Here is a 14,357-nt window from a genome sequence, read left to right on the forward strand (position 1 = left end):
CATAAGCATAGCATGATTTTTCCCTTGGTAGAAATGGAGGAGCTGGGATATGTGGGTGGGCTTTCCAGATTTCTAGTGTTGTAGCTGGACATACGCAATTTAATGCTCAGTTACTCTTGTGTAGAGACTTAGAGATCAGGTCTTCCTTTACCAGGCAAGATATTCCACCCCAGCTTCCTTACTTCTTGGGCAGTACATCCGAACAGATCTGAGCCTGTGGCTCTGCATTTCCCTGTGTATCTCTTGAGGAAATGCATGGGAGGTTCAGACACAGTTTTGTATGGTTGCTTTGCTTTTCTTTTGGGGCCAACATGCCCTTTTCTACCTCCATACAAGCAAAAACTGGAGTTTCAGTCAATGGGCCACCCCTAGTGTACTTCTGGGGAACTTCACTGCCCCCTCCTCTCTCTCAGACACCTCCAAATGGCAACCAGGACCCGGGACTAGTCTGGGTGAAGAGGAACAGGATTGTCAATCTCAGCAGCAGTGAGTTAAACTCATGTAATACCTTGATCAGTCAAACATACATTGGGATGCGGTGGCTGTAACAGATGTTTAGGAATTTTTAAAAATTAAATTTTTTAATTCTCTCATTTTTAATTAAAATCCCCTTTCTCGCTGATGTACTCTTTGTCCCTGTCTCCTTTTTATGTCTTTTGCTTTTGGGAAGCAGTGTCACAAAAGACTGGGATTCATGGTTTGAGTGCTGGATTCATTAAATTGTAATTAGCGCAGCTGGCTGACTGGGCTGGGTATGTAAAGCATGCCCAGAACTGGAGATACTTCGCTGAAGAAGCCTTGCAGTTGGCCTGCTGCTTTCTTCACGGGAATATGTCATTTTTGCCACCTGACCTTATGGCTTCTGAGCTAATTTTTCACGTGAAAGGAACTTATTTTGCTTTGGACAAATGAGCCTCGGGCCTGCTTTATCTTCCGGGTAAGGAGGCAGCAGCAGCAAAACACATCTCTCGCGGCTGCTGCTGCCAGAGCAGTGAGGGGGAGGATATTGCCTTCCCCTTTCCGCTCACATCCCGCCCTCTTCTTCCAGAATAAACCACTCTGATAAAAACGTTGTGAAAGGGTTTCCTGCTGGGAACCCTTCAGTAATTGAAAGGAACTTACAAGAAAGATGCAAAGGAGCTTTTTACAAGAATATATAGTGACAGAACAGTGGGGGAATGGATTCAAACGGAATGAGAGTAGGTTTAGATTAGCTATGAGGATGCTCTTTAGAGTGAAGATGGCGAAGCAGTGGAACGGGCTGCCCAGAGAAGCTGTGGATGCCCATCCCTGGCAGTGCTCTAGGCCATTTTGGATGGGGCCCTGAGCAGCCTGGTCTAGTAGAAGGTGTTGCTGCCTCTGGCAGGCGAGCTGGAACCAGATTATTTTTAAGGTCCCCCCCAAGTTAAACCGTTCCACGATTCGAAGAATAGGTGTTGGCCGGGAGCGGGCGCTGCCCGGGCGGGGCCGGCGGGCGGAGCGGGGCGGGCCGGGCCGCCCGTCCCAGGCTCCCCCGCGGCGCGGCCGGGCGGGGCTGGCGGCGCGGCGGGCGGGCTCAGCCGGGGCGCGGTCAGGCGGGCGGAGCGCGGTGCCGGCCGGTGTCCCTCTGCCTCGGTATGTCCGACTCCGGCGGCGGCGGGGGCGGCGGCCCCGGCGGCGAGGAAGGCGGCATGGAGGTGTCGGGCTCGGCGGTGCTGAACGTGGCCGACGTGTCGGTACTGCAGAAGCACCTGCGCAAGCTGGTGCCGCTGCTGCTGGAGGATGGCGGCGAGGCGCCGGCGGCGCTGGAAGCGGCGCTGGAAGAGAAGGGTGCCCTGGAGCATATGCGCAAGTTCCTCTCCGACCCGCAGGTCCACACGGTGCTGGTGGAGCGCTCCACGCTCAAAGGTGAGGCGGGAGCGGAGTCGCCGCGGTGGCAAAATGGCCGCTGCCGGCCACAGCCGCCGCCCTGCCGCGGGTGGGAGGGGCGCGCCTCCGTCGTGGCCGCGGCCCCGCTCCGCCTCAGCGCGGCCCCGGCCGGGAATCGCCGGGCCGGGCACTGCGGGCCCGCTCCGCCTCAGCGCGGCCCCGGCCGGGAATCGCCGGGCCGGGCACTGCGGGTTTGCTGTCGGGCTTGGGCGACGGCGGCGGCACAGACCGGGTTTGGGCGGGTCTCGCCGGCCGGCCCGGCCTCCCCCGCCGCCTTTGTTCCGCGGTCCGGGGCCCAGGCGGGTGCGCGGCGGGGCTGCTGGCAGGCTGTGGGCCCAGATTTGCTGTGCTGCGGCTGCGGCCGGTCCTGCTTGGAAAGGCACCCAAAGTGCTTCATCAGTCGGCCGTGACAGCGCTCCTGCGGCAGACAGGCTGCCGAGGAAGTGACCTCTTGGCCGAGGCAGATAGCCGCTCTGAAACAGAACAAGAGCGTCAAAACCCCAGATAAAGGGAAAACGAGAACCCCTCAGCCTAAATCGACCTGTAAAAAGCGTTGTTTCTTGGTTGATTAGAGAGTTCCCATAGTTGGCAAATGAAGATGTGGACCTTACCGTGGCTTTGTTTAGTTAACAAAGCCTGGTGACCGTGCTGCTTGTGCTCAGAAACTCATTAAATGCTGCATGAAATATTGCAGCTAAGCTGAGACTGGCTTGAGTGTGTTTGTTATTGACATGCTACTGTAACTCACTGTTTATTTCGAAAATTACTTGTCAACAGATCTATTGCTAAATAAGCTCCTGCTGTCACAGAATGCAGCCTAATGAGCAGTGACAAAATACAGCTAGGTTTCATCAGTAGTGCAGACTTTTACTATTAAACAAGCCTCTACAGTCTGCAAATGGCTACCTGACTGCCAGCGTGATCTTGCAAAATTCTACTATTAAGCTTCTGGATTGCTTCTCCTAGTGTGCTGGTGGTTCTGGTCTTGTATATTTCAAATCCTAATAAAGTCGTATTTCATATTGCATTATTTAACATGTCAACAGAAATAGTGTAACATCCTGATATATGCCCTGCAGTTGCTGCACATAGAGAGAAACATCAAGAAGGTTCTTTCATTCACTGTCTATTCACTGTAAACTTCAGATCTTGCTTAAAAATATCCCATTATTGTTTATTTTTTGCTTATTTCCAGATTATCATCCTCTGTCCCCTTTCACAGTTTTGAGGCTTCTTTTTCAGTAGGGTTAATTTTCTTGAAGAGAACTAAAGAACAGCTGTCTTTATGCATTCATGATGCAGTGTTTAATAAGATGTAAAGAAAACTGTTTATTATTAATGCAGATGATTCCTGCATTTTTGCTGTGCCTGTATCATGAGAATGGTTATCCCTACTTCAGGTTGGAAGCAATAAAGATAGTGGTGATAAGTTGTCTCCAGGCTCATGGCATAGATATTGTTATATATGTGTGCATAAAAAGAAATTAAAAGACTCATTACATCTTTCAAAATCCAAATACTAATTTATGATGCATAGAAGCCATTTCTGTCTGTATCTTCTGGTTTGATAGCAGTTATTTGGGCAGAGTGTATTTTATGAACGACAGACAGGTGTTCAAACTTAACAGATCTGAAACTTTCAGCAGCATATGGAGAGCTCTCACACTGCTAAAAATGTTGTTACTATTGAAGCTTGTCCATGGACTACATAGGGTGAAGTGGATTATTGATTACAAGTACAATAAAACAGAAGCCTTATTTCTACATTATGAAAGCTGCTCTTTGGTATCACTAGCTCCCCAGCCTGCCAGCTGCTCTCATACGGGTTCCTGCAGTCTCAAGTGCTGTATTGTTCTGTGACCAGGCTTCTGGTGCTTGGGGCCACAGATAAGACACCCTGAGGCTGTATCTCCGAAGGGCTGAAGGAAATCAGAACAGGACAGTCTGCTGTATTGTGTCCAGTCAGAGTGTGTCCCCCAACAGGGAGTAACCTTCTGCGCTGAAATCACTGCATTGCAGCAGGACTGCCTGCATCCCCAGCAATTACATCATCTGTGATGCACTGGCTGTGCTAATGCCTGAGTACTTCCCATGGCTTAGCTTTTTGTTCTGTTGAGATTTTTTTCTCATTCAGAGACTTGAATTTCCAAATCATTTTCAAAGTAGATGTCTGAAAATAAAAAGCCACCTTTGAAAGAAAAAAGCAGCTGTTAAATGTTCTCACTGAAGCATAGTTGTCCTGGCAACATCTCTCTGCAAAGAAATGTACGTTCTGTATTGCAGATTTCTCCCTCAGAATGAGTTATAATTCATTTATTGTAATGTTTTATTATTTTTATAGCAACCTAAATCTTAATGGAGTTTTGTTTAAAGACAATGAACCCATTCTGCATCTGAGAGATATTGCAAAGCTACATTTGACCTAATTTAGTTAATTAAGTTGGTGTGGAGCTTAAAGGTTAGAAAATAGTCTGGTAATAGCAGAACGTGGTTGAGAAGGAGTGACAGATATGTTAGAAATTAAGTATTACTTACATACTATATTTTCTTGCAGAGGATGTGGGAGATGAAGGAGAAGAGGAAAAAGAGTTCATTTCCTACAGTATCAGCACTGACATTCATTATGGAATAAAGTCAAACAGGTGAATTAATAAAATAGATCTTAACATTTCCACTCTTTATATGTAAAGCCCACACAGGCAGATTTGCCTACTTTACCTACAAATTGACCTCTGGTATAGCTAGTGCTTTCAGGCAGTGTTTTTGTTCAAGTGGCACAACAGCTTTTCAAGGCTGTTTTTATCAGAGGCTCTGATAAAAAAAGGGTGTGTCGTGTGGCTGAAAAGAGTGGACCTAGGACTTCTAGCTCTGGGGTTAAAGAAACAAAGTTTTATTAATTTTGGCATACATGCAGCTGTAACATACACAACTTGGGTTCAATATTCTTTGGTTATGTCTGGCTCTTACATATTTGTCAATTATCTTGATGCATATTTTACTCTGAAGCTTTGCAAAATGTGTTTTTTCTTTAGTGTGCCCCTACTTCAGAGTCCTTATTGATAGCTTGCTTGAACTGTAAAGATGTATTTATTAGGAAGACTTGTATTCTAGTCTGTTAGAAGAATTGTGAAGTATGATGACACAGATTACCATTTGACTCCTAGACTTGCAGTCAGATTAAAGCTGTTTGTCACTTAAGTTTCAAATGACTGGTTAGTAACTCTTCTCTGTTCCATAGCCTGGCGTTCATCAAACGTACAGCAGTGATCGATGCCGACAAACCAGTGTCTTCTCAGCTCAGAGTGCTCACTCTCAGTGAAGATTCTCCATATGAAACTTTGCACTCTTTCATTAGCAATGCTGTTGCTCCCTTTTTCAAGTCCTATATCCGAGAATCTGGCAAAGCAGACAGGTAATTCAGTATAAATACTGCATTTCTGTGTTAATGAACTAAAGGAAGTGTTTAATGATTAAAAAAAAAAAAAATAACAAAAAGTGAAACACATGAATTGTTTAAGCACAGTTGTGTATGATGCTGTTGCTGACTCTGGAAGCAGTTCAACTCTGACTGTGTTATGTATGGTTTTTGGTTTGCCTTCTTATATGGAAACATCTGCGCTTTTTCAGGGATGGAGATAAGATGGCTCCTTCAGTTGAGAAAAAGATTGCAGAGCTTGAAATGGGCCTCTTGCATTTGCAACAGAATATTGAAATTCCAGAGATCAGTCTGCCAATTCATGCAACCATTACTAATGTTGCCAAGCAGTGTTACGAACGTGGAGAAAAACCAAAAGTTACAGATTTTGGTGAGAAGGCTGAGGATCCATTGTTCTTGAATCAATTACAGTCTGGAGTCAACCGCTGGATTAGAGAAATACAAAAGGTAACCAAACAAAGAACAGGGGTAAAAAGCAACTAAGTAATAAGAACTTCTATGTAGTATTGTGTTTCTTCTTCCCAGATTAACTGGTAAAATGCTGCTTAGTGCAGGATATTCTGAAGATCTGAGACCAGGTTTTTGAGTCACCAAGAGACAGGGGTCTAAATTAGGCTAAGTCTAGTCTAAAATTAGGCTAAGCCTAATCTAAATTTGGAATCTAGTCTAAATTGTTTTACAAATAACCAAGAGTGTGACTATGTTGTACATATTGTAATAGACTCAAGGAACTGGCAGTAACCCTGTGAAATTTGTAGCTGTTCCTCAAAATCCTTACCAGCAGATTGAGAGGAACATCTCAATCACATCTGATTGGCCTGTTTTGTTATTTGCCCCTGGTGCATCCACAAACACTTCACAATGGTCGCTGCAGGCCTATCTTGTAACCTCATACTTCTGCCTGATACTTTTCAGAAGAACTGCTTGTCTGTTGTTACTCAAAAACAGCATCTGTGATACTAGTCTGAATTTTTTGCCTCTGTGCACAGGAAACACCTATTGCTCATGGAACAGTGTTGTCTTTTCTTACTTATGAGCATAAAACATTTGTTATCTTGCCTGGCTCATCTGCTTTTAACCAGAATACAGACACTGTTCAGGAAAGCAGCCAGGTGACATTTTTAGACTGTGCTGAAGATTATTACATGAACGTCCTAAAACCAACCCTTAAGGTCTCTGGAATTAAACTTGTCATTTGTTGCATGTAGTTCCTACACTTTTCAAAGAATGAGTGCCAAAACTGAGGTTGGATTATTAAAACCTGGCAGTTGTTGCATGTTTAAATTATATTTAGTAACAGCAAGTTTTTACAGTTGAAAGTGCACAAATTAAATGCGTTTCTTTCTTCTCTTTCTCTCCATTACTTTGAAGGTGACCAAATTAGATCGAGATCCTGCATCAGGCACTGCATTGCAGGAGATAAGCTTCTGGTTGAATTTGGAAAGGGCTCTGTACCGCATTCAGGAAAAACGTGAAAGTCCAGAAGTTCTGCTGACTCTGGACATTCTGAAACATGGCAAACGTTTTCATGCAACTGTCAGCTTTGATACTGACACAGGTAAAATATCTGTTCAATAACATTTTTCTCAAATATTCTACAGAACTTAAACTGTTTCAGGACTTGAACATTCTGGTACAAAGAACAATGCTGTTTAGAGGAACCTTGGACTAGTTACAGGTAGAGATTTTGGTCTCTACCATTTCAATGAAATGAAAAGTTAAATTCAAAATCTTTTCCATTTAGGTCTGAAACAGGCGCTGGAAACTGTGAATGACTATAATCCACTGATGAAAGACTTTCCACTGAATGACTTGTTGTCTGCTACGGAGCTGGACAAAATCAGGCAGGCCCTTGTTGCAATATTTACACATTTGAGAAAAATCAGGAACACAAAATACCCAATCCAAAGGGCATTGCGTTTAGTGGAGGCTATTTCAAGAGATCTGAGCTCTCAGCTGCTTAAAGTGTTGGGAACCAGAAAACTGATGCATGTGGCCTATGAGGAATTTGAGAAGGTGTGTTCATGGCTTTGTGATATTGGTTGCTGTATTTTTGCATTGGACTGTGACTCTCAGGAAGCATTTAATTTAGGAGCTAAAGTTCCTGTTCTAAAACTTTTTTTAGGTAATGGTTGCATGTTTTGAAGTATTCCAAACCTGGGATGATGAATATGAGAAGCTGCAAGTTCTGCTGAGAGATATTGTGAAGAGAAAAAGGGAAGAGAATCTGAAGATGGTGTGGCGCATCAATCCTGCCCACAGGAAACTCCAGAGTCGTCTTGATCAAATGAGGAAATTCAGGCGTCAGCATGAGCAGCTGAGAGCAGTCATTGTGAGAGTCCTGCGACCTCAGGTAATCTTGGTTGTTACCAAACAAAATTTGTGTGGCTTCTTCGAAGTTGTTACTGTTACTTGAAGTTACCAGCACAAATGTAATGAATGTAACATTAGGTTTCCATGTTTCGCTTTGAGCCCTTGCTAATAGGCTTAGCTTTAATTCTGATTTACATTTCATAATACATGCTCATGTTAATAAACTCAGCAAGTCCAGACATAACACAAGAGGAGATTAATAAGTGTTTAAATCCTTGAATTTGGCTAAACCACAGTGGAAAATAAGATTATGCCTCACAGTAGTGAAAGTTAGTAAAGCAACTGTCTTGCCCTATTCCTACTGGAAGTTAATTCTGAAGCATGACTGAAAGTTTGTTAAGAATTAATCACTGATTGTTAGGGGGTTGGTGCAGTGTTTTTTAGAACCAACTGCATCTTGCTACTTCCAGGGAAATTTTGAAGTATCCAACTCACTAAACTGTGATTCTAATGTAGGTAACAGCTGTTGCCCAGCAAAATCAAGGCGAGGTACCTGAACCACAGGATATGAAAGTAGCAGAAGTCCTGTTTGATGCTGCAGATGCTAATGCAATTGAAGAAGTCAATCTTGCATACGAGAATGTTAAGGAAGTAGATGGGTTGGATGTTTCCAAAGAAGGTACAGAAGCTTGGGAGGCAGCAATGAAGCGCTACGATGAAAGAATTGATCGAGTTGAAACAAGAATAACAGCCCGTTTGAGAGACCAGCTCGGTACAGCAAAGAATGCCAATGAAATGTTCAGAATCTTCTCCCGGTTTAACGCCTTGTTTGTCAGACCTCACATTCGTGGTGCCATTCGTGAGTACCAAACACAATTGATCCAGCGTGTGAAAGATGATATCGAGTCTCTTCATGACAAGTTTAAAGTACAATACCCACAGAGTCAAGCATGTAAAATGAGTCACGTTCGTGACTTGCCTCCTGTGTCTGGGTCTATAATTTGGGCAAAACAGATTGACAGGCAGCTCACCGCTTACATGAAGCGTGTGGAGGATGTCCTTGGCAAAGGCTGGGAGAACCATGTGGAAGGTCAGAAGCTAAAGCAGGATGGAGATAGCTTTCGCATGAAGCTCAACACTCAGGAGATCTTTGATGACTGGGCAAGAAAAGTTCAGCAGCGCAACCTTGGTGTGTCTGGTCGCATCTTCACCATTGAAAGCACTCGTGTTCGAGGTCGAACTGGAAATGTCCTGAAACTGAAAGTCAACTTTCTCCCAGAAATAATCACACTTTCAAAAGAAGTCCGAAACCTGAAGTGGCTTGGTTTCCGTGTCCCACTAGCAATTGTCAACAAAGCTCACCAAGCAAACCAGCTCTATCCATTTGCTATTTCTCTCATTGAAAGTGTCCGCACATACGAGCGAACGTGTGAGAAAGTAGAAGAGCGTAATACTATCTCACTGCTGGTCGCTGGCTTGAAGAAAGAGGTGCAAGCTTTGATTGCAGAAGGAATTGCACTTGTGTGGGAGTCATACAAACTTGATCCATATGTACAGCGGTTGGCTGAGACTGTCTTCAGTTTCCAGGAAAAGGTTTGTGTTATCTGTGAAAATCTGCAAAACTTTTACATTTGTAATTCAGTAATGTGTGGTTATCTAAAAGTGTCAGTGGATAGCTGAGAACCAGTTCTGCAGCTCTTGCACTAAGTAGCTGACTGAACGGATCTTCTAGTAGTGCTAAAATTGCTATTAGCAGTACTATTTTCATTTGATGTTGCTAAAATCGATGGATTGCTGCATCCAAATAAAGATATGTGATTAACTGTTACTGATTATTGTTATTGTTTCCTTGACCTAACCTGTCAAACTAAACGTCCCATTTTTCCTAAACTATCTTAGGTGGATGATCTGCTCATTATTGAAGAGAAGATAGACTTGGAAGTGAGATCATTGGAAACATGCATGTATGATCACAAGACTTTCTCTGAAATATTGAACAGAGTTCAGAAAGCTGTGGATGATTTAAATCTTCATTCATACTCAAATTTGCCAATCTGGGTCAATAAGTTGGATATGGAGGTAGGTTTGAGATCAAGGAGTGGTATACATTTAGAGGTAACATTTTATTCAGATGCAAAATATATTTTGATTATTGTCTTTACAGTCACCCAGAGTGACTTTTATAGTCATACCAGAGACTAAATTCTCATTCCCTGAAAATTTCAGGGTATTTTTGGTATGCAGAAGATGCAAGACCTGTGTTGGGTTTTTTTTTTTTGCTGTTGACCTTTGGGATCAATTAATTCAAGGGGAGTTTCATCTTTTGAAGAAAAGAGTTTGATATACAGTGTGATGGCCTAGAGGGTGCTGGGGGGAGCAAGGTAGATAAAGGGTGGTGGAAATTTGCTATCCTGATAGCAAAGAGTTGTTGCCCTTATATTGTTTCTTTCTGCCTGTTAAGTTTCAGATAACTGGTCAACTAGGCCAACTTCAATATGGTTCAAATTGTTTAATTACATTAAAGTCCATGAGTACCAAGAGAAGCTTTAAATTTTATTCAGTGCAAATTTACCAAAACTCCTAAACCTCTTTAATCCTGGAATGGTTTGGGTTGGTAGAGACCTTAAAAATCATCTAGTTGTGGCCCCATTCCATGGGCAGTGATGGCGCTTATTTAGTAGCTCAAAGCCCCATCTAGCTTGGCCTGGAACACTTCCAGGGATGGGGCATCTGTAACTCTGGGCAACCAGTTCCAGTGTCTCACCACCCTAATACCTAATTCTAAACCTCCTTTCTTTCAATTTAGAGTCATTATTCCCTGTCTTATTGCTATAAGCCCTAGTAAACAGTCCTTCCAATTCTTGTAAGCCCCTTCTGGTGCTGGAATGTCTTAGTAAAGGAGCACATGGTTCTTTGAGGTGCTGTAGTGTACTTGTCAGAATATATTGGAAATGGGGATCTTCATGCAGTGAATATGCAGTTTTTTCCTCCAATGTGCCTCATTTTCTTTAGATTGAAAGAATTCTGGGTGTTCGTTTGCAAGCTGGACTGAGGGCCTGGACCCAGGTTCTTCTGGGACAAGCAGATGACAAAGCAGAAGTTGACATGGATACAGATGCTCCTCAAGTGAGCCATAAGCCTGGTGGTGAACCCAAGATCAAAGTAAGTTTTACTCTTTTTTTTTTTTTTTTGGTTGGTTGGTTTTTTCCTTATTGTCAATTAACTAATGCAGAAATTATTTCTGAGGCTTCTATGGAAGATAAATACTTTTTCTGCATCTCTTTTTGGAGAAGTATTTTCCTCTTTCCATATTAGTGCAAGTTGATAATGGAAAAGTGCTTCTTGAAGTTCAAAATTCTTGTCTATATATAGCAGTATCTGCCAGTAAAACTGGGTGTTTTTACTGTTTCTGCAGAACATTGTACATGAACTAAGAATAACCAACCAGGTGATATACTTGAATCCTCCAATTGAAGACTGTAGATACAAACTTTACCAAGAAATGTTTTCTTGGAAAATGGTAATCCTGTCATTGCCAAGAATTCAAAGTCAGAGGTATCAGGTAAGTAATGAAGCTGTGTCTAAGTCTGAGCAATTGCTTTCACTTAGTAATTAACTGTCTTCAGTATATTAGTGTGTTGATCTAAAACCAAACCTGAGTGCCCTGGAAGTTCATGTATATCACAAGTATAACTGTGGTTCTTAGGTTGGAGTGCATTATGAGCTGTCTGAGGAAGAAAAGTTCTATCGTAATGCATTGACAAGGATGCCTGATGGCCCTGCAGCTCTGGAGGAGTCATACTCAGCTGTCATGGGAATTGTGACTGAAGTGGAGCAGTATGTCAAGGTAGGAGGCTGACAGGATATAATGGAACAGCTAAAATGAACATGGAATTTCAGTTTTCCTTGGGGCTGGAGGGAAACACATCTTTTGGAATACACTGGAGGAGTTCTGAACATTGTGAAATACCTCCATTAGGTTTGGCTGCAGTACCAGTGTCTGTGGGATATGCAAGCTGAAAATATTTACAACCGTCTTGGAGAAGACCTGAATAAGTGGCAGGCCCTTTTGGTTCAGATAAGAAAGGCAAGAGGAACATTTGACAATGCAGAAACCAGAAAGGAGTTTGGACCTGTTGTCATAGACTACGGCAAGGTAAGAAATTGTAATTATTTGTTGTGATAAATGAGTTTCAGAATAGATGTTTAACAGAAAATAGCAAGGATGACAAATTACTATGTAACATTCACTTGTAGGTACAATCAAAGGTGAACTTGAAGTATGACTCCTGGCACAAGGAAGTGCTCAGCAAATTTGGCCAAATGCTTGGTCAGAATATGACAGAGTTTCATTCACAAATTTCTAAGGTAAGAAAAGCTTTAATTCCAGCTTTTAGATTTCAGATCAGCTGTTGTAGAATGCTAAAATGCTAATTTGTGCCCTTAACAGTCCCGTCAAGAGCTGGAGCAGCATTCTGTGGACACTGCTAGCACATCAGATGCTGTGACATTCATCACATACGTGCAGTCCTTGAAACGTAAAATCAAACAGTTTGAAAAGCAAGTTGAGGTATGTTTATTGTCTTTTGTTAATGATTCTGACTTGTAGAAATGTCAGGCTTAGCTAATAAAATGCAGCTTCATCGTAATCATAGAAGTATGTTCAAATTCTCTTAAAAACAGAGTCAAACTTCATATTTTGAAAAATCCTGTGAGCTCTATAGTGAACTTATTAAAGTATGTTTATTTAGCCTTGCAGCTTAAGTTTTGTCTTTTTAACTTAAAACCACTGTGTCTTGTAGCTTTATCGCAATGGTCAGCGCTTGCTTGAGAAACAAAGGTTCCAGTTTCCTTCCTCTTGGCTGTACATTGACAACATCGAAGGAGAATGGGGTGCCTTTAATGACATTATGCGTAGGAAGGATTCTGCCATTCAACAACAAGTAGCAAATCTGCAGATGAAAATAGTTCAAGAGGATCGTGCAGTGGAGAGCCGAACAACTGACTTGCTGACAGACTGGGAGAAAACAAAGCCTGTAACAGTAAGTAGTGATAATTAATGTTCAGTGAATGAGGTAGATTTACTGCATTCAGTAAGAAATAGGGAGTTTTTTCTTATGCTTTTTCTGCAGTTTTTCATTTTAGGTGATAGTAAAAGTCTCTGTAAGGGTTCTGTAATAACCTGTCATTGTTTTGATTTTTGGCAGTATTTGCAGAGGGAAATTTACCCTTAAAACATAGGCCTCTGTTAGGTGCAGAAAAGTAAATTACTTTATTGACTAAGAGAGCTTTGTCTGAGACAAGTATGTGTCAGAGGTATGCATGTAGGAGGATTCAGAAGCAAGCTGCTTTTTGCTCTTCTTTCCCCCCACCGAAGTGCTTTTTGGTAAAGCCAAAAACTGCATGTAAAAAAGAAATGAGAATTATTGCAGACTAACTAGTATGTTGTCTTATTGTCAGCAGAATGGGAATGTAAAAAAATTAGACAAACCAACATTTATATTTAGTCCTCACTTTTAATATGCCTTCAGCGTAACTCTAGGATTATTGGATTAATGTATCCCATGCAAACTTTAGGGAAATCTGCGTCCAGAAGAGGCTCTTCAAGCTCTTACCATTTACGAAGGAAAATTCGGCAGGCTGAAGGATGACCGTGAGAAGTGCGCGAAGGCCAAGGAAGCTCTGGAACTTACAGATACTGGACTGCTCAGTGGCAGTGAGGAGCGCGTCCAGGTACTGCCGGCTCACACACTTGCCAGCTTTGGATAAAAGTGTTTCAGTTCTGTCATTTTCTCCCTCAGGAGAGTGACTGCTGTGTGTTCTGTATTAATATCAGGGCACAGTCTCCTCACTGACTCAATTCTAGCCTTCACAGCTTGTCTGTGATCTCTTCCTTGACTGTCTTAATCTTTTGACATTATTACGTGAGCCGAGATAGAAAATATGTACTTGGTCACTTGCTGTTGCAGTTCTGTTGAGCTGGCAAGGTATCCGAAGGTTTTTGATGTATAAGAAGTATTTTGTTTAACTCACTCATACTATTGACTTTAAAGAAATTAGGAATAACTGCTGATGTTTGATACATTCTTTATTACAGGTAGCCCTTGAAGAGCTCCAGGATCTCAAAGGTGTCTGGTCTGAACTCTCTAAGGTCTGGGAACAGATTGATCAAATGAAAGAACAGCCCTGGGTCTCAGTACAGCCTCGCAAGGTACTTCAGTTTTGTATACATGAAAACATAACTGACACAAGTAAATGCAAATGAGAAATTACACCTCTTGAGACAGACTTGCTCTACTGTGCATCTGGATCATTTTCAGTGTTTAGGTACCTTTTTCAGTATGTTGTGAGGATGTTTCTTCTGAAGCTAAGCTAAAAAATACTCACAGGATTGTCGTAATTTAAGTAATTTTACAGGGAATTTATGCATGTTCCATAGTTTGAGATTGGACTGCATCTACGGAGAAGAAACTGATGTTTTTACATAGGCTGTTAGACCTCATTAGAGAAACTTCATTATACAGTTGAGTAAACAGCATTGATTTTAGTTCAGTGCTCCGGAGGTAAATAGCAGAAAGAACACTCATCTATAAACTAACTGCCTGTGACAAGATTGCATCATAAATCTCAATCAGACCAATAAAATTACATTCTCAGCAGTAGAATAACCTCATCTTAGGGAAATAAAGGTAACACTTAA

The 14,357-nt window shown here is 42.3% G+C and overlaps 1 protein-coding gene across 1 annotated transcript in view; it reads left to right on the top strand.

The window, feature by feature from the left end:
- The first annotated feature begins 1,536 nt into the window (after positions 1–1,536).
- The window catches only part of DYNC1H1 (dynein cytoplasmic 1 heavy chain 1), a 45,106-nt gene continuing 32,285 nt past the window's right edge, over positions 1,537–14,357 (top strand). Inside the window, exons 1-18 of the mRNA XM_086892131.1 lie at positions 1,537–1,887; positions 4,463–4,550; positions 5,147–5,320; positions 5,536–5,791; positions 6,716–6,902; positions 7,089–7,360; positions 7,470–7,697; positions 8,174–9,250; positions 9,557–9,736; positions 10,670–10,819; positions 11,073–11,219; positions 11,364–11,504; positions 11,637–11,813; positions 11,915–12,025; positions 12,108–12,227; positions 12,460–12,699; positions 13,235–13,390; positions 13,755–13,868. Of these exons, the coding sequence (XP_086748257.1) occupies positions 1,617–1,887; positions 4,463–4,550; positions 5,147–5,320; positions 5,536–5,791; positions 6,716–6,902; positions 7,089–7,360; positions 7,470–7,697; positions 8,174–9,250; positions 9,557–9,736; positions 10,670–10,819; positions 11,073–11,219; positions 11,364–11,504; positions 11,637–11,813; positions 11,915–12,025; positions 12,108–12,227; positions 12,460–12,699; positions 13,235–13,390; positions 13,755–13,868 (4,089 nt within the window). The 5' untranslated portion in view covers positions 1,537–1,616. The remainder of the gene's footprint in view (positions 1,888–4,462; positions 4,551–5,146; positions 5,321–5,535; positions 5,792–6,715; positions 6,903–7,088; positions 7,361–7,469; positions 7,698–8,173; positions 9,251–9,556; positions 9,737–10,669; positions 10,820–11,072; positions 11,220–11,363; positions 11,505–11,636; positions 11,814–11,914; positions 12,026–12,107; positions 12,228–12,459; positions 12,700–13,234; positions 13,391–13,754; positions 13,869–14,357) is intronic.

This window comes from Cyanistes caeruleus, chromosome 6, assembly GCF_971803275.1.
Source record: "Cyanistes caeruleus chromosome 6, bCyaCae1.hap1.1, whole genome shotgun sequence".
Lineage (NCBI taxonomy): Eukaryota > Metazoa > Chordata > Aves > Passeriformes > Paridae > Cyanistes > Cyanistes caeruleus.